The sequence below is a fragment of the Pollachius pollachius genome (genome assembly GCF_949987615.1).
Source record: "Pollachius pollachius genome assembly, chromosome: 17".
NCBI lineage: Eukaryota > Metazoa > Chordata > Actinopteri > Gadiformes > Gadidae > Pollachius > Pollachius pollachius.
Window position 1 is genome coordinate 15,492,000 of NC_136950.1, and position 25,065 is coordinate 15,517,064.

General features: G+C 50.7%; 1 protein-coding gene across 2 annotated transcripts; it reads right to left on the reverse strand.

Moving 5' to 3' along the window:
- Window positions 1-1,858: 1,858 nt before the first annotated feature.
- On the reverse strand, window positions 1,859-25,065 carry itprid1 (ITPR interacting domain containing 1). 2 transcript variants are annotated; one of them, XM_079754795.1, is made up of 18 exons: window positions 25,047-25,065; window positions 24,750-24,875; window positions 24,129-24,259; window positions 22,142-22,193; window positions 20,007-20,044; window positions 18,207-18,260; window positions 15,996-16,044; window positions 13,490-13,567; window positions 12,542-12,744; window positions 11,656-12,110; window positions 11,104-11,164; window positions 9,234-9,334; window positions 5,363-8,620; window positions 4,095-4,222; window positions 3,877-3,988; window positions 3,327-3,581; window positions 2,824-2,874; window positions 1,859-2,617 (listed from the first exon to the last, which is right to left on the reverse strand). In XM_079754795.1, the coding sequence occupies exons 3-17, from the start codon at window positions 24,187-24,189 to the stop codon at window positions 2,827-2,829; spliced, it is 4,953 nt and encodes a 1,650-aa protein (XP_079610921.1). In that variant the 5' UTR covers window positions 24,190-24,259; window positions 24,750-24,875; window positions 25,047-25,065; the 3' UTR covers window positions 1,859-2,617; window positions 2,824-2,826. The 2 variants fall into 2 exon arrangements, with proteins under 2 accessions (XP_079610921.1, XP_079610922.1); XM_079754796.1 differs by lacking the exons at window positions 20,007-20,044; window positions 24,750-24,875; window positions 25,047-25,065 and having other exon boundaries at window positions 24,129-24,153.

Genomic DNA, 25,065 nt, shown 5'->3' on the forward strand with positions numbered 1-25,065 from the left:
TCGGCGGTAGTCTCTGTTCGGCTCGGCTGTCCGGGGCGGAAACACACCCGCTGGCCATGTCTGGTGACGACCTCCCCCGCCTGGAGCCTTCTGGGAGCAGAGGAGATCACGTAACGACACATGGCCCACACGCATCAATTATTCATCAGCACAGAAAGGCCTTTTCTACCCTTCTTTGTTTTGCTCTCTCCCTTAACCTTGTGACGAACCAGAGATGTCCCTCCCAGCTCTCTGTGTCTCGTATGCAATCGCTAGTTGCTAGTCCCGCTTCATATAGCCCCCCCCCCAAGTCCCCCCATCCCTCCTAGCCCTTACCCCCCCCACATACATCATCTTCAAGTTTGTCCAACTAAATTACATCATTTCATTCCTGTCAAAGTAAATTACATCATAACATCATCTCAGTTCTGAATTTAAAAGTGGAATACCGCTGCTTTTGAAGATCAATGACAGTTGCATTGCATCTACAGTCTAAATAACGTGACTTTGGTATTTTTCGTAGTATTTATTTTTCCAGTTGTCCTTTCAGAAAAGGTTAGAACATTATGACCCTCCTTTCATCACTAACCACAGCAATTCACAAAAGTCTAGAGTTTACGATTTTGCGTCTGACGAGTTTGTCCCTGTAATTGAACTGATTCCAGGGTGCTCTTACTTTTACAAGTCAGAGCACTTAAGAAAGTGTATAGGGCAGAGATGTACACACTGACAGAAGATCTCAGAACAGACGGAGATAAGGTTGATGACTTTTCCAGGGGCAGGCAGACGGACATGGACGTTACCGCTCAAAGTAAGGAAACCTTTAGGACAATACAGCCAAGAACACCTTAAATGCAATCACAAGCAGGAAGAAGGTGAAGGTCTTACCTTAGCAGTGTGGCTGGCCGCTAGACAGACAGACAGCTGGACAGACAGACCGAGATACAGAGAGAGAGATAGAGATGGAGGGAAGGCAGATGTCTAGTTGGTCAGCGTTGGGACACAAAGCCCGCCTCCCTCGTTTATGTACCCAGGAGAGGAGCAAGCCCCGCCCCTTTGTCTGCTCATCCATAGTTGCTATGACGACATCAAGGACCCCTGCTGCCACCTCAGCCTGGCCTCCCCACAACCCACTTTGATATCCAAACACCAGCATACAAGGGAACATCAACATGTTCCTAACCAACCTCATTATAATAATATAATATATATAATACTATGTGTTGCAGTGTTGATTGTGTTTTAAGTTAATCGAGTTCAGTTAATTATGCAGCACGTTATAAAAACATTAAAACAATAAAAATTTGGATAAAAGAATACCCACTTTGAAATAAAAACAGAGAACATTCTATGGAGATCAAATGCAGCTCGAAAAAACAAAATGTGTGATTGATGTATTCGTAATGAATTCAATGTATAGATAGAAACATAACTATTGAACCACCGTATAAGGCTTTCACAAATAAACCACTCGAGCTGTTTGGTGCTGTGGTGAAGGTGCTACACACCACCTCTCTTCACCTTCAAGTGTGTGGAGCCTCCAGCTCTATTGTTCCACCTCTCTGAGGACAAGAGCTTTACTTCTAACTACTCACAGAACACACACATGGTACTGAAACACGAAACCAAACCGTATAAATAAATAAAACAAATATTGATTTTTTTCAATTCCATACTGTTGATATTAATCAAAATGTGTGGTTAACAGCAGAGTCTTGATTCATGCTCTGTTCATGATGAACCATGTTGATGGTTTATAACCAATAGAGGACACAGGTCATATCTTGTCGTTCTGGTTATATTTGGTATAATTTCCTCAGTTACATTGCTGTGGTATTCATGTACAATGTTGAGACTCAAATACATTCCACTTCCCTAATTTATTTCATTGTATTCATTTATTTCTATTTCTGCTTTTAGAAAAGTCTTAAATGGAGTCGAGTCTTAAGATCGAGGCAAATCTTAAACATTGAAAATCAAATAAATCACATGTTATAAAGATTATGAAAATATGTCAAATGTCATTTGGAATATATTACTATAAAAATACATACAATGTTATGTTTTTAAAAAGCATTGACTAGGTCACCATATTGTTTCACTCAACAACTTACATTGTTTAATATTTGCATAATGTTTGGAGCTGCCAACAATATATATTATTTTTATTTCTATATACATTAGAATAATGGTGAATGGCAAATGGACTGCACTTATACCACTGTTCTAACCAGTGGCCACTCAGAGTGTTTTCCAATATCACCTTACATTCACCCATTCAAACACCTATCCACATATTCAGCCACACATTCAAACACCAACGGTGTGTTAACCTAGCAGACAGCTCGTCGGGAGCATTTAGGGTTAGATGTCTTTCTCACGGACACCTCGACACTCAGCTAAAAGGAGCCGGGGATCGAACTAGCAACCTTCCGGGGACACATGCCACCCAAAACGCTAATAATGATGACTTCTGTTGTTTCCTCTTCATATCAAACGTTAATCCCTTCTGTAGTATCCTCTTCATATCAAACGTCCATCCGTTCTGTCGTTTCTTCTTCGTATCAACCGTTCATCCATTCTGTAGTTTCCTCTGCATATCAAACAGAGGGCCGTGGAGGAAGACTCTTCAGTCACACTGGAAGAGAAGTCCAAACAGTTAAGTATTACTGCTCTACCGCTGTAACTGAGACCAAAAAGTGCAGGGATATTCTTAACAGATTTAATACAAACGGCCCTATTTATGCTACTTGGCTGGTTTGATGATTACTGAATTTAGTTGTGTTGTGCTGTAATATGTAATGTATTAGTTAATACTATATAAATTATAATAACTGCAACTACCTCTCATTCCAAGGACTCTGCATTCAAAGATGGACGCAGGGAATCTTTTAGCTGGAAAACAGGCAATAAAACATCATTATTATATATAGAAGATCATTTAGTATTCAGCAAAACACATGCTAAGTTCCCCTAGTGTTCCCCACACAATAGAAAAAGGAATCCATTGGCACCAACAACACCATTGACTGAGTAAAGAGCATCTGATATGAACAGCTGGACCGCTCCCTTAACACAGCAAAGCTAACAACCACAGTGACATTTGAGTGTTCAAGGAATGCCTTTAGTATGTTGGAGCTTCATTTAAGGTATTTTATCAAGTGTATGTACAGTTTTGCAAAGTAATGATTGTAAAATGTAGAATTAATAAAAACATTTCAAAGCAATACTGGTATGAGGCTAGGTGTTCAACCAAGGGCAGGACGTTGAATGCAATCTATAAAAAACGTTAAATTAGTGAAATGAGTCTGGGGGCCCCTCTCAGAGGTGGGTGCTCAGCCTCTTACTCTCTGCAGGAAGCCCACAAAGTCCAGCTTGTCCGGTTTGGTCGTGGTGCAGCCCAGCATAGGACTGTCAAGGGCCAGACCCCCGGGGCCGGGCAGGGGGTTCCCCTGCTGTTTAGGGGCCGGGGCCAGGCTGCACTGCGTGGAGACGCTCCGGACGGGCGTGGCCCCTCCCACGGGGAGCGTGATCCCCGGGGGGGGGAGGAGTCTGAGCTGGGAGCAGAGTAGAGTCTGCTCGTTCAGGAGTCGTTGCATCTTCTGCTCAGGCAGAAGAAGTCAAACACAGAACCAGCCTGTTAAAACACTTAATGACAGACATGATGGAAGGTTCAAGTTAGATTTACTGTCGAAAGGCTGTGCTAGGGTCGGTTACAGCTCCTGATCTGACCCCTACGCTGCAATGATAAATCTGGGGAAGCTCTGGCATAACGCGTTTCGTTGTGGTTGACATTTGGGTGTGCGTAAATGTGCGTGTGATCGTGTAAATGTGTGTAAATACACGTGTGCGTGCGTGTGCATGTGTGTACAAGTGTGTGCGCGCCTGTCAACCGACCATCTGGAAGTTGTCGTCGTAGTGGTGCGCTAGCTCCTTCAGCTGCAGCTCCAGCTCCCCGGCCTCCTGCTTCACCTTCCTCCTCAGCTCTGTGATGTCACACGCCTCCTCCCTAAAGGGTGGGGGAGCCGGTTAGCACCGCCCCACACACAGGGTGGAGCAACGTCACCTGACGGAGGCGGACAGGTTACCAACGTGTTCCTACTGAGCACCATCACCTGACAGAGGCTGACAGGGCGGTGAAGACGGAGGCCTGTTCGTCAGACACCTGCTCCTCGATGTCCGCGAGCACCACCCGGAACCTCCTCAGGGAGAAGATCATGCTCTCCAACTCCTCCTGGGAATACTGGAGCGGGAGGGACAAAGATCAGGACTCGTTACAGACGGACCACTAGAGGCCGCCAAGGGTTGCCTGTTGGCCAGATGCTGCAGTAGGAGCAGGATTCAGGGTACTTTATAACCACAATGCTGTACCTTGATTCTGTTTTGTTTTTGGCCTGCATTCGTTTTTGAATTAGAAGTGTTATGAGGCCCAGCTCCTCTAAATGCCCTAACTTTAAACTCATCTCCATCATTTGTCAGGTGAGTTGGATATCGAGGGATATGTAAACACGTGTTATCAGTGTTTGTCCACACAGGAGAAATAACAGGTACACGTTATCCCTACTTCTGATCAGATCTGGGTTCAGAAAAAGGGGCTTCTAATAAATATGATGTAATATGAATTAAGGCAGGGGCTATATAAGAAGCTGAATAGCGACCAGAGAGAGAGGCAAAAGAATAGGACAAGTGCTCTGCACATGCAAATGAGACATTGATATGGAAAACAGCTGCGCTGTCGTGAAAGGTGTTTACAAGAAACACAGCGCTGTGACGTAGCAACCAGCAGCTTTTGTTTAGTGGTCATAGAAAAGCAGAGAGATCGCCCATCGTCAGTCTGGCAGCTCATTGGTGCAAATTGTATAATGTCTATCAGAAGAGCTTGTCCTATTGGCTGAAATGGAGCCTTTATTTGGTCATATTTAGCATGTTAATTCAAAACAAATGAGCAGTTTCATTCAATCAATGTGATCCCTTAGCCACTATTTCTATTCTTCTGCTTGCTGGTTTGTTGTGATTTTATTAAAGGCCCGATGAGCAATTCTATTTTTTGTTAAATCATCAAGAATTATAGGCAAAAAAAGACATTTGTCTTAATCTTTCTAAAATTCACTTTTACGTAGCATAGTTTAATACTTTTATGTGAGACAAAAATGGTTAACCTCAAGATGAACCATCAAAACAGACGCTGAGCCTTCCTCCTTTTGTTGTCATGGTGCAGAAATAGCTTGAAAAGTCAAACTCTAAAGTCTTTTTTTAGTCTATCGAGGAGTCTTATGTGAGCTTAGGTGGTGAAGAACGGAGAAGGAGGAAGAAGACGACGAAGAAGGAGGAGGAAGAAGACGATGAAGAAGGAAACAACACTATGCCTCCGGCTGATGCTCACCGGGATGCTCTGTGTGCTGTGCGCTCTGCGGAGGCGCGTCGCCCCACAGGTGTGATGGCGCTCGCAGGAGCAGCAGCACGCCTGACGGCTCTCCTCCGACCCCTCCCACAGGTGCTCCTCCATCCGGCCTCGCTCCTCTCGGCTGTCCTCGTCCTCGTCCTCCGCCCACAGCCCGGTGTCCAGCGACACCGAGGTGGAGCGCAGGCTGGAGGGCGACCCCGGCAGGCTGTCCGTGGACCAGCGGCTGGCGGACGCCGTCCTGATGGCGGGGTCGGAGGAGGAGGAGGCCGTGGCAGGTCTGAGGGCCGTCGCCGGGCCCTCGACCCTTAGGGAGCCCTGGCTCTGGGAGACCAGGAGGCCGCCCCAGGCCGTGCCGTTCAGCCCCCTGCGTCGGAGCTGCAGGTCGGTCCAGGACTGCACCGCCCGCAGCGGGGTGGAGGTGTCCAGGCAGGGGAGGGAGGCCGACATGAGGGCGGGCCGGGGGGCCACCGCCGCCGGCGCGTACGGGACGTCCTTCCTCCGGACGATGTGGGACACGCTGCGGCTGGACGGACAAGAAGGCATCTGGACCGACACCGAGCCACACCTCCTCCAAGGGGCCGGGGGGGGCGAGGAGGGCGGAGGGGAGGCCGTTTCCACGCTGACGGGAGCGTCCTCGTCCTCGTCCCTGCTGGGATACGTTTTCCACCGGTCCGGGGTGTGGCAGGAGGAGGAGTCTAAAGCAACTGGGCCAGCGGGTGGGGGAGGGGTGCCGCGGTCTGATTGGCTCAGAGCCGGGGAGCTGGAGGCCACCCGGACGGGCTCGGCCCAGTAGACCAGGCCGTCAGAGCCCAGCTCCAGACAGATGGCGTCCACGTCGCCCAGCTCGCTGTCCGGCGATGAGCCGTCCAGCGAGGTCTCAAACACCTCATCCAGGCTCGCCACGGCGATGGGGCCGGTCAGCCTATGGGTGAGGGTCACCCCGCCGCCCCCCGTGTACAGAGCCAGATCCGGGTCGTCTATGTGCGTTTCCAGAAGTCCAAGGACCCCACCTGGAGGATCTCTTCCTGCGGCACCACCTTCAGAAGGTTCTGCACTCTCCACTGCATCGATGTCCGTCTCCAGGACTTCATGGAGTCTCCTGGACTGTTTGCTTTCACCGGCGAGTTTCTCAAAATGAGTTGCAAAATCAGTGCCCTCCAGCTCATCTAGATCCGTCTCCAACAGTCCGCCATATCGTCCATAGGGTGCTGGGTCTCTGGCCTTGGTCCCCCCAGCCGGTGCCAGCTGTGATGAGGCCCTCCCCACCTCATCTAGGTTAGTTTCCACCAAGTGATGACCTGACCTTCCAGGACGTTCTCCTTCCCCGTGTTTTGGGTCAGCAGCTGTTCCCGTGCCCTGAGAAAGCCCTCCAGACCCCGGGAAGGAGATCTCCGCTGCATCGATGTCCGTCTCCACCATGAGAGGTGACGACCCCGCCTTCATCTGCTTTGTCTCAGCGTGACCAAACGGAGGGCGGGATACGGCCGGGCAGGGCCGAACTCCGGGTGTGTCCTGCACCGCATCACGGAGCCTCTCGCCGCTCTGCTCCACACCCCCGCCACTGCTGCTGTGAGTCCCCAGAGAGCTGCACTCTGGGCCCCCAGCCATGGGGTCCGTCCTACCCGGGACCACATGTCTGACAGGGGAGCCTCGAGAGACAGGGGGGCCTGGAGAGACAGGGGGGCCATGAGAGACAGGGGGACCTGGGGGGCCAGAAGAGACAGCGGGACCTGGAGAGACAGGGGGGCCTGGAGAGACAGGGGGACCTGGGGGGCCAGAAGAGACTGCAGGGCCTGGCGAGACAGGGGGGCCTGGAGAGCCAGCGGAGCCTGGAGAGACAGGGGGGCCTGGAGAAACAAGGGGGCCTGGAGAGACAGGGGGCCCTGGAGAGACAGGGGGGCCTTGAGAGACAGGGGGGCCTGGAGAGACAGCGGGGCCTGGAGGGACAGGGGGGCATGGAGAGACAGGGGGGCCTGGAGAGACAGGGGGGCCTGGAGAGACAGGGGGGCCTGGAGAGACAGGGGGGCCTTGAGAGACAGGGGGGCCTGGAGAGACAGCGGGGCCTGGAGGGACAGGGGGGCATGGAGAGACAGGGGGGCCTGGAGAGACAGGGGGGCCTGGAGAGACAGGGGGGCCTGGAGAGACAGGGGGGCCTGGAGAGACAGGGGGGCCTGGAGAGACAGGGGGACCTGGGGGGCCAGAAGAGACAGCGGGTCCTGGAGAGCCAGGGGGGCCTGGAAAGACAGGGGGGCCTGGAAAGACAGGGGGGCCTGGAGAGACAGGGGGGCCTTGAGAGACAGGGGGTCCTGGAGAGACAGAGGGGCCTCGAGAGACAGAGGGGCCTGGAGAGACAGAGGGGCCTGGAGAGACAGAGGGGCCTGGAGAGACAGTGGGGCATGGAGAGACAAGGTGGACTGGAGGGAAAGGGGGGCCTGGAGGGAAAGGGAGGCCTGGGGAGCCAGGGCCCTCCAGGACAGGAGGGTTCGTCTCGTCGTCTGGCCGCATTGCGGAGACTGCAGAGCGCTGGCGGGCTGGAGACACGCTGGACTCCCCAGGAGGACGGAGGCCGGGTCTGGAGGCCGCCGGGGGAACCCAAGACCCAGCAGGACTCACTGCCCCCTCTGGAGCTTCAGTCTGAGTTCTGCCGGTCCCTCTGACTGAAGAACCGTTCCCTCTGTGTGGCTCCTCCCCTAAAGAACCATTCCCTCTGTGCGGCTCCTCCCCTAAAGAACCGCTCCCTCTAACTGGCTCCTCCCCTAAAGAACCACTCCCTCTAACTGGCTCCTCCCCTAAAGAACCGCTCCCTCTAACTGGCTCCTCCCCTAAAGAACCACTCCCTCTAACTGGCTCCACCCCTAAAGAACCGCTCCCTCTAACTGGCTCCTCCCCTAAAGAACCGCTCCCTCTAACTGGCTCCTCCCCTAAAGAACCGCTCCCTCTAACTGGCTCCTCCCCTAAAGAACCGCTCCCTCTAACTGGCTCCTCCCCTAAAGAAGGGTTCCCTCTGTGTGGCTCCTTGGGTTGGTTCGAAGACGTAGGGGTGAGGTTGGGGGATGAAGGGGTGTGGATGGGGGACGCTCTGTCCGCCGGGGGGTCCGGAGACGAGGGGAGACACGCAGGAGGGGGAGGAGCAGCAGTGTGGGAGGGGGCAGCTGTGAGGGGGTGAGGAGGGAGGATGGAGGGGGAGGGAGGGGGGGTCTGGCTTTCTGTGCTGCCCCCCGACAGGACCGCCAACGTCTGCAACAACATGAGGAGAGAAACAGGCTGCTTGATGAGGAGCTCTTCAGACTGATCGTACTAAGGACCAGCCCTAGTGTGTATCTTGATATTAAGGACCAGCCCTAGTGTGTATCTTGATATTAAGGACCAGCCCTTAGAGAGTATTTTGTGATATTAAGGACCAGCCCTAGTGTGTATCTTGATATTAAGGACCAGCCCTAGTGTGTATCTTGATATTAAGGACCAGCCCTTAGAGAGTATCTTGTGATATTAAGGACCAGCCCTAGTGTGTATCTTGATATTAAGGACCAGCCCTAGTGTGTATCTTGATATTAAGGACCAGCCCTTAGAGAGTATCTTGTGATATTAAGGACCAGCCCTAGTGTGTATCTTGATATTAAGGACCAGCCCTTAGTGAGTATCTTGTGATATTAAGGACCAGCCCTTAGTGAGTATCTTGATATTAAGGACCAGCCCTTAGTGAGTATCTTGGGATGATAAGGACCAGCCCTTACAGAGTATCTTATATTAAGGACCAGCCCTTAGTGAGTATCTTGATATTAGGACCCTTAGTGAGCATCTTGTGATGTTAAGGAGTGTATTAAGGAGGAGCTGTCAGAGTGAGGAAGACCTTGATGAGCTCTGGTCCTGGGTAGAGAGAGGGTACAAAGGGTTCCTCCAGGAACCCGCTGCTGTCCGACTGGGTGCTGTTGGTCCTGGCCAGGCCCCAAACTATCAGGACACGGGGGGGGGGACACATATACAACATTAAATATAAAGTAAACTCTGAACAAATTGTCAGCTTAAATAAGGGCTTTAGTGCAGCACTTGCGTCGTAACAATCGTGGATACTATTTATATACTAAACAGAGCCGTAAGCCATTTGTGAGATGCATTTCATCTAAAAGGTTAAAAACCACAGTGCACATTTAAAATCTGCTATTAAACATGTAATCATCTGGAATTGACCCGTAGTATCTTCGGTGGTGCTTTCATTGTTATTTAGTATTTCTGTCAAGGTGTAAGAATTTTCATGCAATTTAATCCAACAGGGCATAGTATTTATTTTCTATTTGAAAACGGCGTCTTCTTCTCTGGTGATGAGCTGGGGTAAAGTCAACAACACAGTGTGTCTCTAAACCTGCTTCAGACATCAACAAGCACTCTGATCACAGAGCAGAATCTCATGTTCTCACCTGCACTATGAACACATGAGAGGCTGTTTACACAGCAGGCAGATGATCATATTATGGAAATGGTGGCAGAGGGCCTCAATGACTAACTTTGCATTTAAAAAAAACAACACTTTTCACTTTGAAAGACGAGAGTTGCAGAAACCAAACGAGAGAGACCAACAGAACAAGAGGCCAAACATAACGATGGGTTGGTGAGAAAGAGAAAGAGACAGCAGACAGAAGGTAGCAGCAAGGCTCTGTTGTATATAGAATGAAGGAACTGTTTGAACAAGGGCTACTTTAAGCTCTTGAGTCATGAGCCAGGCATCTGCTAGGGGAGTAGGGAGAGTCATCACGTCGCTTTGGACTGCGGGCATCGAGCAGGGAACACAGGTCCTGTTTGGGTGCCTGGCGGGGTTGCTACTGTTTAAGATCTGATCCTCGAGCCAAACTCCATTAGTGCACCATTCGTCAAGAGCCCAGACTTTAGTACAGAAATATTTATACTGCAACACAAACAACTTTTCCAAACGGGGATGACCCTCAGCCAAGGGTGATTTAAATTACTCTTAGAGCTAGGGCAGCCAATTTATTCTAAAAGCATTTTTTTTTCATATTTGTGGAAATTCTCTTCACATCCCGACATAAATCAATAAATCAAATGCTTTGCCAAAGAAATGAAAACCATCTGGTTCCTGTGGTCGTCACAGGCTGTGATAGGCTTCTGGCCATCCAATCACTGCTCAGAACCGGAGTCTTCCTCAAGGCGAGGCTGACCTATTGCTGAAGCTAGCTTGCTAGTCATGTGATTTGGGGGCGTGGCTTTTGAGGTTTGGGATTTTTCTCCAAAGGTGTGAGGTAATAAAGGTAATTCAACTTAACCATTTGGATTCCAATACCAAAATGTTTTTATTATTCTACTTTTGTCTCATGCAGTAAAATATCATAATGTAATACAATTACGCAAGCAATTCATATCAAAATCAAAAATCCATCTGGTTTTCACACAATCACGCTCCAAAATCGCAAGATAAAGAAACACAAAGTCAAGCAAACAGAGCCATACAGCAAGTAGGGCTGGTTCAACGATGCAACCTGACGCTGCTTCACGAGGAGAACCGAAGAGCGCCGAACAAAGAAAACAAGGCGGGCATCGAACCTGCAGCACCACATAGTACAGAGTCCCAGAGAGCACAAAGCTGAACTAAATAATACAATACTATCAATGCCATTAACAAACGATAACACAATAAGGCATTGTATTACATTTGATTTATTGTAAAAAGGTAGCTGCTGTTAATACATAATGTAATTAAAATGTCTTACCCATGTTTTCTGGTCCTCCGGTGATACCACTGACGACACTGCCTTCGTCGAAACTCTGGATCTGGAATGGGACAAATACGATGTGAACATGTGGGAAACCTCCCTCATCAACCCCTTTCATCCGGCCCTTTTCATCCAACATAGCATCTCATCTAATTTGGATCTTAATCTGAACATTTAGCTAGGCAGTTCCATTTAGTTTCCATAGCACCAGCTGAGGCCTACGACCAAAACTTGGTTGTAGGCCAAATAATCTTGAACATTTCGGGATGTCTCAAAGGACTCTCTGCCATACCTCCTCCATTCTGAAGGACTCACTGCCATACCCCCTCCACCTCCTCCTCTCCCTGCCATACCTCCTCCATTCTGAAGGACTCACTGCCATACCTCCTCCTCTCCCTGCCATACCTCCTCCATTCTGAAGGACTCACTGCCATACCTCCTCCACCTCCTCCACTCCCTGCCATACCTCCTCCATTCTGAAGGACTCACTGCCATACCTCCTCCACTCCCTGCCATACCTCTTCCATTCTGAAGGACTCACTGCCATACCTCCTCCATCTCAAATGACTCCCTGGACTTCCCAGAGCTCCTCTTCCTCGGGGGGCCGCAGGTGTCCAGGGACTGGTCCTCCTTCAGCGGCTCCAGCCTGAGCGCCCCGTCCTGCGACTGGAAGGCCCCCGGCACCTGGGGGAGGAGCGGGTCCCGGGGCCCCTGCTCCTCGGCCAGGGGGCCCAGTGCGGCCGGCCTCTTGAGGCTCAGGGCCTTCTTGTCCCCTTTGAGCGCGGCGGCCGGAGCCCTCTCGCCGGCGTTGCCCCCGGCCTCTAGGTTGAGGGACATCTTTGAGGCCCGTCGGAGCAGCAGGCCCACACGCCGCCTCCTCTCCTGGGCCTCCGCCGGGAGGGTCTTGACCTGGACGGACCCGGGGGCCTTTGGGGGCCCCGACCCAACCAGGGCGGAGAAGGCCGTGGTCACCTGATGCAGCACCTCCAGCTGTCTGAAGCGGTCTGAGACGCAGAGAACAAGGCCCGAGACAGACAGACAGGGGAGGAGAGGCAGACAGACAGAGAGACAGACAGTCAGAGAGAGATGGTAGGAGAAGCAGTCAGACAGAGAGACATGGGGAGGAGAAGCAGAGCGAGACAGACACAGAAAGAGAGGGACAGAAGCGTGAGAGACAGAGAGTTAGAGAGACACAAGGACACTCTAATGTTTGGTATCATTTTCTGTATCATTAATAACCAGTCGGGTAATAGAGGTCCTTGTGTCGTCATTGTAACCTCCAAAAACAGAGGTGTGAGTTAAGGTTTCGGGAGGTCCTTTTATCGTCATGATAACCACCTCAGACCGAGGTGTACGTTAAGGTTCCGGGGGGGTCCTTGTGTCGTCACGGTAACCTCCTTAGGCCGAGTTGTGTGCTCTCTGCAGGACCACTTACTGCTGACGTCAGGGTTCTCCAGGTCAAGGCGGCTTTTCTGGGCCTCCAGGAACACCTGGATGTTGATGCCGCGGGCCTGCGACGGGGCGTTGATGAACCGCGCCGGGATGCGATCCGAGATGTCCGGCTCATCGCACCCGAAGCCCAGGTCCAGGAGCAGCTCCTCCGGGTCGTCCATCCACATGTTGAGCACGTCCATCACGCTGGAGGAACATCAGGAACATCATGATGATGACATCATCGTCTTCAGGATCACAACACCAACAGACACAACCATCACACTGGAAGAACATCAGGAACATCATGACGATGACATGATCATCATCATCATCGGGATCACACAACAACAGACACGTCCATCACACTGGAGGAACATCAGGAACATCATGATGATGACATGATCATCATCATCATCGGCTTCACACAACAACCGACACATTCATCACACTGGAGGAACATCAGGAACATCATGATGATGACATCATCGTCATCAGGATCACAACACCAACAGACAGGTCCATCACACTGGAGGACCATCAGGAACATCATGACGATGACATGATCATCATCATCATCGGGATCACAACACCAACAGACACGTCCATCACACTGGAGGATCATCAGGAACATCATGACGATGACATCATCGTCATCAGGATCACAACACCAACAGACACATCCATCACACTGGAGGATCATCAGGACCATCAGGGCCATTGGACCTTCAGGATCACAACAAGCGATAACAGCACACTTGATCAATGAACCTAACATCACAGCAACACACTTTATCAATGAAGTTAGCTCATTCACAGAGCGGTGGTGCACCTCAAACACTGCGTAACGTTTAACGCATCATGCTCAGTCCTAGCCTGTGGATTACGAGGGAGGTCATGCTTCTAAAATTCTGTTCAGTAACTGAAAAACAATGGAAGGGGGGGGGCTCACCTCAGGGGGGCGGAGTGGCTTGTCCCGACCGAGTTGAAGCTGTTCCAGCGGCTGAAGGTTGGGCTGGACCTCGTAGACCTGGTCCAGAGAACAAGGAGCACGTCAGGGGGGCCTTCTAACAACAATGGGCAGGTCAGGGGAACCTTCTAACGACAGGAGCAGGTCAAGAGGAACCTTCTAACGACCGGAGCAGGTCAAGAGGAACCTTCTAACGACAGGAGCAGGTCAAGAGGAACCTTCTAACGACAGGAGCAGGTCAAGAGGAACCTTCTAACGACAGGAGCAGGTCAAGCGGAACCTTCTAACGACAGGAGCAGGTCAAGAGGAACCTTCTAACGACAGGAGCAGGTCAAGAGGAACCTTCTAACGACAGGAGCAGGTCAAGAGGAACCTTCTAACGACAGGAGCAGGTCAAGAGGAACCTTCTAACGACAGGAGCAGGTCAAGAGGAACCTTCTAACGACAGGAGCAGGTCAAGAGGAACCTTCTAACGACAGGAGCAGGTCAAGGGGAACCTTCTAACGACAGGAGCAGGTCAAGAGGAACCTTCTAACGACAAGAGCAGGTCAAGAGGAACCTTCTAACGACAGGAGCAGGTCAAGAGGAACCTTCTAACGACAGGAGCAGGTCAAGAGGAACCTTCTAACGACAGGAGCAGGTCAAAAGGAACCTTCTAACGACAGGAGCAGGTCAAGAGGAACCTTCTAACGACAGGAGCAGGTCAAAAGGAACCTTCTAACGACAGGAGCAGGTCAAGAGGAACCTTCTAACGACAGGAGCAGGTCAAGAGGAACCTTCTAACGACCGGAGCAGGTCAAGAGGAACCTTCTACCCAGTATTACTGAAAGCTCCTTCATACTTACATCCTGCCCTCTAGTTTCAGCACCGAGCCCCTGCCCTGATGCGTGTCCGCTGCGTCCTAACAGAAGTGATTTCATGCCTTTCCTACTGCTGGGTCGTGTGCCCTCAGTCCTCCCTCCCCAGGTTTAAGGCAGAGCTCTCCAGCCTGATCATTTGGCTTTGAATGCAAAGGCTGCTGTGGACGTATGTTGTGTACAGTGCGGTGTGCGGTGGGGCCGGGAGTGGGAGGGGGTGGCGGAGAGCAGTGGGGGGAGGACTCGATGAGGAGAGTGAGTGGCGGACCCTATTTGCATGGTAAATATGGCTGAGTGGAGCAGCTCAGTCCCAGTAGCAGCACAGTGTGTGTTGTGTGTGTGTGTGTGTGTGTGTGTGTGTGTGTGTGTGTGTGTGTGTGTGTGTGTGTGTGTGTGTGTGTGTGTGTCAACTGGCTGGTGCAGAGTTAGTTTCCACTCAGTTTTCACTTTAATTCCGGCTTGTTTCATTATTTCAGCAGCTCGGACCCTCCTGGTTCGTTGTGTCTGAAGAGCACCTTCACACTGAAGAGGTTAGCTGCGCCTTAAAGTGGACGTCTCGAGGATCTCCATGAGGGAAAGACCACGAAATGGGGGATCTTTGAGATTAAGGTGTATGACCAAGTTTGGAGAGTGAAATCTAACATGGATGACCACACAGCCAGGCTGATCAACCAAACTCTGTTTCCAAAATGACCAAAAATACAAATTCAAATAAAACACTATTCAACTGTTCAATTACATAATTATCCCTTCAATATGCACTTTCTTTAAGCAGCAACCTCTAGTGACTTGAGTTTAGCGCCAGCTATATTACCTTTAGTTACTTGACTTTAGCCCCAACTGCATAACCTCTAGTGTCTTGAGTTTAGCTCCAGTTATATAACCTTTGGTGACTTGAGTTTAGCCCCAGCTACATAACCTCTAGTGTCTTGAGTTTAGCTCCAGTTATATAACCTTTGGTGACTTGAGTTTAGCCCCAGCTACATAACCTCCAGTGTCTTGAGTTTAGCTCCAGTTATATAACCTGTAGTGACTTGAGTTAAGCCCCAGTTATAGCTTCATCATCTAGGCCAGAAGGGGAGCAGAACAGTTTACAGTGAGAGAATCCCTGGATGGATGAACTGGTTGATGGGCGTGTTTTATCTGGAGAAACCTTCCCTGAGAGGCGTTAATAGCTGCAGTAAAAGGGAAAACCAGGAGCAAGTTTACATTGCACAGTAGCAAACTGCGGTGACGATAAGCCCCTTGAAGAGCTAGAGATAGTTTTATCATTTGGGTTTTGCAAAATATTTAAATGTCCTGCTAAATTCAAGTGATGTAATGATTGTCAATATTTGCTATAAGATAGGTTCCTGTATATAAGTGCCATGTTGAAGACATGTGATAGGACTTCTGAAGACCACCTTTCTACTATCAGTTCCTTTTTTTAATAAATATAAAAACTGGGCTCACCCTTACCTAAACCTCGAATAAAAAAAACATTTAGAAGCTCCAACCTCCTTTCAGATGCAAGCTCTCCCCTTAAGGTATTATCCGTGACATTTACGCCTCCCGTTCCTGTATCAATAAACCCTTCAGATCCTCAGCCGGGGAGGCGCTCTACAGCGGCGGGAGTCGGGATGCACGCTTACCTCAGAAACTCCTGGACCGTCTGCACTCCCGGTCTACCGTACACCGACGCTGGGAGGGAGAAACAGACCAGAGGGGGCATCACTGGGAGCCATGATGGACGCACCGACAGCGGAGGGGAGGAAAGACTCACAGACAGCACATCCTGTCCGGCTTCTGCGGGGCCGTCGCCATGCCGACTGGCTAACTATGTGAGGCGAATCCTGACATCAAGCAAAGTCTCTTTCACTTCCATTCTCCATTTCTCCAACTCGGTGTCTGACATTTTACACTTTCGCCCTTCATCGCTGATCTCTCCCATTCTGTTGCGCGTGCTCCCTCCCTCTCTCTCTCTCTCCCTCTCCCTCTCTCTCTCCCCGTCTCTCTCTATCTCCCTCCCTCCCTCCCTCCCTCCCTCTCTCTCTCTCTCTCTCTCCCCTCCCTCTCCCTCTCTCTCTCTCTCTCTCTCTCTCTCTCTCTCTCTCTCTCTCTCTCTCTCTCTCTCTCTCTCTCTCTCTCTCTCTCTCTCTCTCTCTCTCTCTCTCTCTCTCTCTCTCTCTCCCGCTCTCTCCCCCTCTCTGTTTGGGTTCGGGCGGTCCAGCCTCCCTGTTAAGGGTGCTCCTCGGCTCAGAGCTGGCACGGTGACATGGACAAAGTACTCCTCCTCGCTGTGCTACTGGTGACTTTTTGAAAAGGGACGGTCGTAAAAGAACACGTTGTTTCAATCAGCCGTGTGTCAGCGGTGACCTCAGGTTCTCTGCTGAACTCGCTCCACTCCAAGAAGAACTTGGCCTGGGCCACTTACATAGAGGACACAGAGATAACAAAGCAGGGCGAGACGCAGAAAACAAAGGAACAAATTATCCGCCAAACGCCAGGGACTGATAAGGCCGGCTGAACCAGTGTGACCAGGGCTGGTCAGTGTGACCAGGGGCCACTCAGTATGACCAGGGCTAGTCAGTCAGTGTGACCAGGGGCCAGTCAGTCTGTGTGACCAGGGGCGGTCAGTGTGACCAGGGGCCAGTCAGTCAGTGTGACCAGGGGCCAGTCAGTCAGTGTGACCAGGGGCCAGTCAGTGTGACCAGGGGCCAGTCAGTCAGTGTGACCAGGGGCCAGTCAGTCAGTGGGACAAGGGCCGGTCAGTATGACCAGGGGCCAGTCAGTGGGACCAGGGGCCATTCCGTTTGGATCAGCCATCAAAACCTTTTAGACTGTCCCAGCAATGTTTGTGTGTGGGTCTATTGACCCATCTACTGATCTAACCCTCCATCCATTTGTGTTTCCTTGGTTTCCGTGCCTGAATGACCAGACTGGGAGAGAGGGTGGAGGAGAGGGGGTGGAGGAGAGAGGGTGGAGGAGAGAGGGGTGGAGGAGAGGGAGTGAAGGAGAGAGGGTGGAGGAGAGAGGGTGGAGGGGAGAGGGTGGAGGAGAGAGGGTGTAGGAGGACCAGACTGGGAGAGAGGTTAGAGGAGGACCGGACTGGGAGGGAGGGTGGAGGAGGACCAGACTGGGAGGGAGGTTAGAGGAGGACCAGACTGGGAGAGAGGGTGGAGGAGAGAGGGTGGAGGAGGACCAGACTGGGAGAGAGGTTAGAGGAGGACCGGACTGGGAGGGAGGGTGGAGGAGGACCAGACTGGGAGGGAGGTTAGAGGAGGACCAGACTGGGAGAGAGGGTGGAGGAGAGAGGGTGGAGGAGGACCAGACTGGGAGAGAGGTTAGAGGAGGGCAGGACTGGGAGGGAGGGTGGAGGAGGACCGGACTGGGAGGGAGGGTGGAGGTCACTGGTAAGTATCAGCTGGCTCTGTTTGGATTAGCTCCCTAGCAATGTTTTGTTTGTTTGAGGCCGTGCAGTGCTCCCAGCTACCTAGGAGTTCAATACACACACACACACACACACACACACACACACACACCAAGAATTGTTGTCATCGTAACTGCACAACAGGTTGGTCCTTTTGTTAGAGTTTCCTCTCTGTTGTGGGACATGACCTTCCTAAATTTAACTCCGAAAACAATTAGGCATCCAACTGGCATGCAAACACATGAACAAAAAAGTAACACAAGTTAACACAAAAAAAACATCTTCCATCTTCCGTTTCCACGGTGACGGACGGACCGAGTCGGGTGACGGAGTGAACCTCCTCAGGGGCCTGTCAGCCGTGGGTCTGAGTCTGCTCAGCATTCCGTCCCAAGAGAGGCTACCCGTACAAGTACAGGAACGGGGAGCTGTTTACCTTCGACACCCAAGGCTAGGTCATCTTCGTCGCTGGGGCTCCTCCACATGGGCACTGCAGGACAGACACAACACAGACCTCAGAGCAGCTGAGGGAAGGCAGACGGACACTTCTGATGGTGACGCCACAGTGAGGCCGCTGCTGGACGGACAGCCCTCTATGTCTCTAGTCACATGGAGAAGAAGTGCAAGGTCTGACGGACAAGCCTGACATGAAGTCCATGCGGTGAATTCCTGCCATCATGGCACTGCTTAGTGTTTGTGCTTGTTTAGTTTGATAAAAAGGAACTATTATGATTATGTATCGGCCGTTGGATAAATGTTTACACATTTTTAAACACGTGTGAGGTTGTGTCAGCCTGAACGCAGAACACGCACACAAGAGAAAACAGAACACACACAAACACACACACACACACACACACACACAAGAGAACACAGAACACAAACCCACAAGAGAAAACAGAACACACACACACAAACACACACACACACACACACACACACACACCAGAACACAGAACACACACACACATGAGAAAACAGAACACACAAGAGAACACAGAACACACACACAAGAGAACACACACACACACACACACATAAACACACACACACACACACACACACACACACACACACACAAGAGAACGCAGAACACACACACACACACACACACACATCACACATACATATCATTGAAATACATGTGTTCACAGTGTTAGTGTGTGTGTGTTTGTGTCTCAAGAGAACACAGAACACACACACACACACTAACACACACAAGAACATAGAACACCCACACACGAGAACATAGAACACACACAAAAGCCGTGCACAGAGCCCCCAGAGCCTGGCGGTGAGCGGCAGGGCGGAGGCGGTAAGCAGCAAGGTGCAGGCGGTAAGCAGGCCACCAACCCAGGGGGCGTGTCTCGGTGACATAAGGGGATTAAGGGCCGGAGGAATCCCCTGGCGAAGAAGGCGAGCGGCCAGGGGCCCAGGCGTCCGGCCCCGTTCCCATGGCGCCGCAGGAAGCATTTGCATAAGGTTTGAATGTCTGGGGTCAGCGGGGTGATGCCGAGTGCCGGCGCAGGGGAAGAACACGACAACAATGGCACCTTCTCCGTGAAGAAAAAGCAGTCCATAAAGAGTGGTCCTCTTTGAGTGGCTAAAGGGGCCGACGGTTTCCCTCCCATTCCTCCCCCTGTCTCTAAAGGGACGGATCTTAACTCTCTGAAGACAGAGTCGGGGTTACCTAAGACCAACCGACCTCCAAACTACTAAAGAACTGTTTAACAATTCATTCTAGACTTTACCAATATATACCAACCTATTCTAGACTATACCAATATATTTATTATCCTATTCTAGACTATACCAATATATTTATTAACCTATTCTAGACTATACCAATATATTTAATAACCTCATAGCGTTCCCAAACACCTCTCCGTCTGTCCCTCTCTCCTTTTCTCGCACTCATTTTTAACGTTGGCTTGTCTCTGCCGTAGATGTTGTCGACTGCACAAGACATTTAACCCCTTTAGTGTTCCCTGTTTCAGTTTATCAGGAGTCAAGCAGCAGTCTGATTGGAGTTCGGTCAGTTAATGTCTGCGTTCCAAAACATCAGAAAAAAAAGAGAAAAGTTGAGGGAAAAGCAGGAATTGTACTTACCATATCAGTGAGCTGAATCGAACAAAACATGTTTTCTCCGAGAATTAAAGAAACATGACAGAAGAGAAAAGCGAACAAGGAAGATCAGGCAAGGCTCATGAGTTTATTGCGTTTCCAGTCGCCATACCTGCCCGCTCCCTCGCAGCATCTCGCTTTGCATCCTCCCTGGAATCACAGGTCGACTTAATACAAGGAGCCACCCGACAAGATGGCACAAGACATGTGATCAAAGGCGTGCACTAAACACACACACACCCAGAGCCAGTGTCTGCGGAGAAGCAACACAGACATAAAGGGAAATGCCAACAAATAGACAGACATCGATGCCTAAAGATACACTCAAACTGGCACAGAGACACGCAAAAATTGACAAGAAATACAGACGTCAACACATGGCCAGCCCGTCACACACACAGAAACACACACATTAATATATATCATCGAAGTACATGTGTTCAAAGTGCGCGTTTGTGTGTTTCAGTGTCACAGTGTGTGACAGTGTGTGTATATTAGTCACAGTGTGTGTTTCACAGTGTGTATGTGTCACAGTGTGTTTGTGTGTATGTGTGTGTGTGTGTGTGTGTGTGTGTGTGTGTGTGTGTGTGTGTGTGTGTTGTTCAAAGGGTAACAAACAATAGGGCCCGTTTCAAGAAGCAGGTCAGGTTATCTCTTGAACGCTGGTTTCAAATGCACGGTTTCCTGGATGTTCAGGCTCAAGGAACAAGTGTAATCAATCTGAATCGCTGAATAACGCGCTTCCAGGACAGGCTTCAAACTCATCTATCGAACGCTGGCAATGAGATTGATGGGGAAACAAGCTGTCGATACCTGAAACCCCATGAAGCTGAACCTTCCTAAGCCCTGAACCCCCATAGGACACCTTCCCACCCCCACCCCCACCCCCTCTAAAACAGGTATTGGGGTGCGTTGAACATCACCAGTAGGTTCTATAAGGACGTCAAAGTTTTTAGGCTGTGTTTGAGGCTGTGTTGAGGGCTGAGTATGAGGCTGTGTGTTGAGGCTGTGTCTGTATGTTAAACAGAAGAGGACTAGTACAGACGAGGTGAACACACTAATGCCCCTTTTCCATTGACAGTACCAGCTTAACTCGCCTCAACCCGCCCTTTTTTGCGTTTCGATCACCAAAATGAGGTACCTGCTACCTGGTAGCTGGTACTTTTTTTGTTTCACCTCTGTCAAGGTTTCAAGAGAGCTAATCTGATACTTTTGTGTGACGTTAACAGGCTGCTGGCCACTGATTGGCCAGAGTGACGCCACTGGACGAATAATGATGAGCGTGAAGTCCGAGCCTGACACCCGACACCCTGCATCTTTAAATACTATCATCAGCGTTCAGTCAACAATAGTGATTGATCATTGAACATGGCAGGATCAGCACTCAGGAACACACTGTGGACCGTGGCAGAGTTGCAGACACTCCTGTGCGTAACCCTGTCTGTTTATGTGTCCCGTGGTCGTGTTTGTGTCGCAGTTTCGCGCATGCTGGTGTGACGACCCGCCCACGTTGAAGAGGTACATTCTAGATGGAAACAGGAAGTGCCTGGAATCAAACCAAGTCGTGCCCACTAGTGGTGGCGAGTTGAGCTGGTACTGCTGGTGGAATAGGGGCATATGACTCACACAGTGAGTAATGGAGGATTGGATACCCATACGTTACGGGGAAGTCCTGACTAGACGGAGAAACGATCCAGGATGAAGTGAAGTGTTAGGATTTAGTGGCATCTAGCGGGACGGACTGGACAGAAATACAAATTTATATTCACGCGTTCGTTATATTTAGTGTACGATTACATGAAAATAAGATTAGTGTATTCGTTACCTTAGAATGAGCCTTTATATCTACATGGGATGGGGACCTCTCCATGGAGCCGCCATGTTTCTACAGGAGCCCAGAACGGACAAACGGCTCTAGAGAGATGTTTAGTCATAATCGCTGTCTTACTTGTTGGTAAGGGGGGGGGTCCTAAATTGGTTGCAATCTGCAATTTCACCAATAGATGCCACTAACTCCTACACACTGCACCTTTAAGCCGATTAGTCTTTAACGCAGCAGCATTCCTCGAGAGCAGGAAGTGTGTCTGAGGCTTCAGGCTCACAGCGTGTGTCGCGATGGCAACTGACCTTAGGGAAGTCTAAGGACAGCATTCGTAACCAAATAATGTGGCAATCCATAAAACCGGTTTACCTGGTAATCCAGCTTCTTGAAACTGGGCACAGTTGATAAGGCAGACAAATACTCACACGTCGACGTTGGAGGAGAGCCAATCTCTGATACTGTCCTGCCTGTGGTTATCTGCAGGGAACACAGCATACAATGACATACAATGAGGCCAGGATGTGCCATCGCACAATGAGGCCATGATGACCCATCACACAATGAGGCCATGATGAACCATCACACAATGAGGCCAGGATGTACCATCACACAATGAGGCCATGATGAACCATCACACAATGAGGCCAGGATGTACCATCACACAATGAGGCCATGATGAACCATTGCACAATGAGGCCATGATGAACCATCGCACAATGAGGCCATGATGAACCATCGCACAATGAGGCCATGATGAACCATCACACAATGAGACCATGATGAACCAAAGCACAATGAGGCCATGATGTACCATCGCACAATGAGGCCATGATGAACCATCACACAATGTGGCCAGGATGTACCATCGCACAATGAGGCCATGATGAACCATCGCACAATGAGGCCATGATGAACCATCGCACAATGAGGCCATGATGAACCATCGCACAATGAGGCCATGATGAACCATCGCACAATGAGACCATGATGAACCAACGCACAATGAGGCCATGATGAACCATCGCACAATGAGGCCATGATGAACCATCACACAATGAGACCATGATGAACCAACGCACAATGAGGCCATGATGTACCATCGCACAATGAGGCCATGATGAACCATCGCACAATGAGGCCATGATGAAGCATCACACAATGAGGCCAGGATGTACCATCACACAATGAGGCCATGATGAACCATCACACAATGAGGCCAGGATGTACCATCGCACAATGAGGCCATGATGAACCATCGCACAATGAGGCCATGATGAACCATCGCACAATGAGGCCATGATGAACCATCGCACAATGAGGCCAGGAGGTACCATCGCACAATGAGACCATGATGAACCATCGCACAATGAGGCCATGATGAACCATCACACAATGAGGCCATGATGAACCATCACACAATGAGGCCAGGATGTACCATCGCACAATGAGACCATGATGAACCATCGCACAATGAGGCCATGATGAACCATCACACAATGAGGCCAGGATGTACCATCGCACAATGAGGCCATGATGAACCATCGCACAATGAGGCCATGATGAACCATCGCACAATGAGGCCATGATGAACCATCGCACAATGAGACCATGATGAACCATCGCACAATGAGGCCATGATGAACCATCGCACAATGAGGCCATGATGAACCATCACACAATGAGGCCATGATGAACCATCACACAATGAGGCCATGATGAACCATCACACAATGAGGCCAGGATGTACCCCGGGACAGAGGGCTAGGTACCCCGGGACAGAGGACTAGATACCCCGGGACAGAGGACTAGGTACCCCGGGACAGAGGGCTAGGTACCCCCGGAGGAGGGCTAGGTACCCCGGGACAGAGGACTAGGGACCCTGGGACAGAGGGCTAGGTACACCAGGAGGAGGACTAGGTACCCCCGGAGGAGGACTAGGTACCCCGGGACAGAGGGCTAGGTACGCCAGAAGGAGGGCTAGGTACCCCTGGAGGAGGACTAGGTACCCCGGGACAGAGGGCTAGGTACGCCAGAAGGAGGGCTAGGTACCCCTGGAGGAGGACTAGGTACCCCGGGACAGAGGGCTAGGTACGCCAGAAGGAGGGCTAGGTACCCCTGGAGGAGGACTAGGTACCCCGGGACAGAGGGCTAGGTACGCCAGAAGGAGGGCTAGGTACCCCTGGAGGAGGACTACGTACCCCGGGACAGAGGGCTAGGTACCCCTGGAGGAGGACTAGGTACCCCTGGAGGAGGACTAGGTACCCCGGGACAGAGGGCTAGGTACGCCAGAAGGAGGGCTAGGTACCCCTGGAGGAGGACTAGGTACCCCGGGACAGAGGGCTAGGTACGCCAGAAGGAGGGCTAGGTACCCCTGGAGGAGGACTAGGTACCCCGGGACAGAGGGCTACTTACCCCGGCTCAGCCTCCTGCGTAGGCCGACTTTCTGCAACCCGGCGGAATCAGGAGGATCCATGCTTCACCAACAGTACCAACTCCTCTCCACACCACCACCTCTCGTCAGCACCACCTCTCGTCAGCAACACCTAAGATGGGGTCAGGGGGGTTAGCAGAGCTGGCAACAAACGGGTGTAGAACTTGAGAGAGTAAAGAGAGTGAATTTCATACACACTCACAGACACACACACACACACACACACACACACACACACACACACACACACACACACACACACACATATTTATACATAAAACGTTATTTGTATGTAAGCAAATGTGAATTAAGAACCTGGGAACTTGTTTCCAGGATCTTACCAACACACTTCCCACAAACCACACGCAAGCACACACACACACCAAAAACACAGTACAAATACCCACCACAGATTTACAAAAACACCTCTCTCTCTCTCTCTCTCTCTCTCTCTCTCTCTCTCTCTCTCTCTCTCTCTCTCTCTCTCTCTCTCTCTCTCTCTCTCTCTCTCTCTCTCTCTCTCTCTCTCTCTCTCTCTCTCTCTCTCTCTCTCTAAGTACCACATGTTGAGTCGTACCTCCCTGATGTAATCGGCTACACACCTGTTACTGCAGTTCAACTGAGGAGCATAATCCCGGGTCCCACTACAAGGTCCCACTCGGCGGTTTTGAGTCCCAAAAGCGATGTGTGCTTTCTGCTCGAGTCGACCCGGGCACCAGGGTGGCCTCCTGTGACAGACAGGCGGAGCAGAGCAAACACATGAACACACACATCTGACGCTCCTCTCTGTAAACAGGGATGGGCGGGAGGGGAATGCAAATGACTCCGGTCCAACTTCTCAACCATACAAGGAGCTAGGACTTCCTGGCTTTCAAAGCTTCCTGCTGCACTTATCGTACTAGAACAGCTGGTTCACTG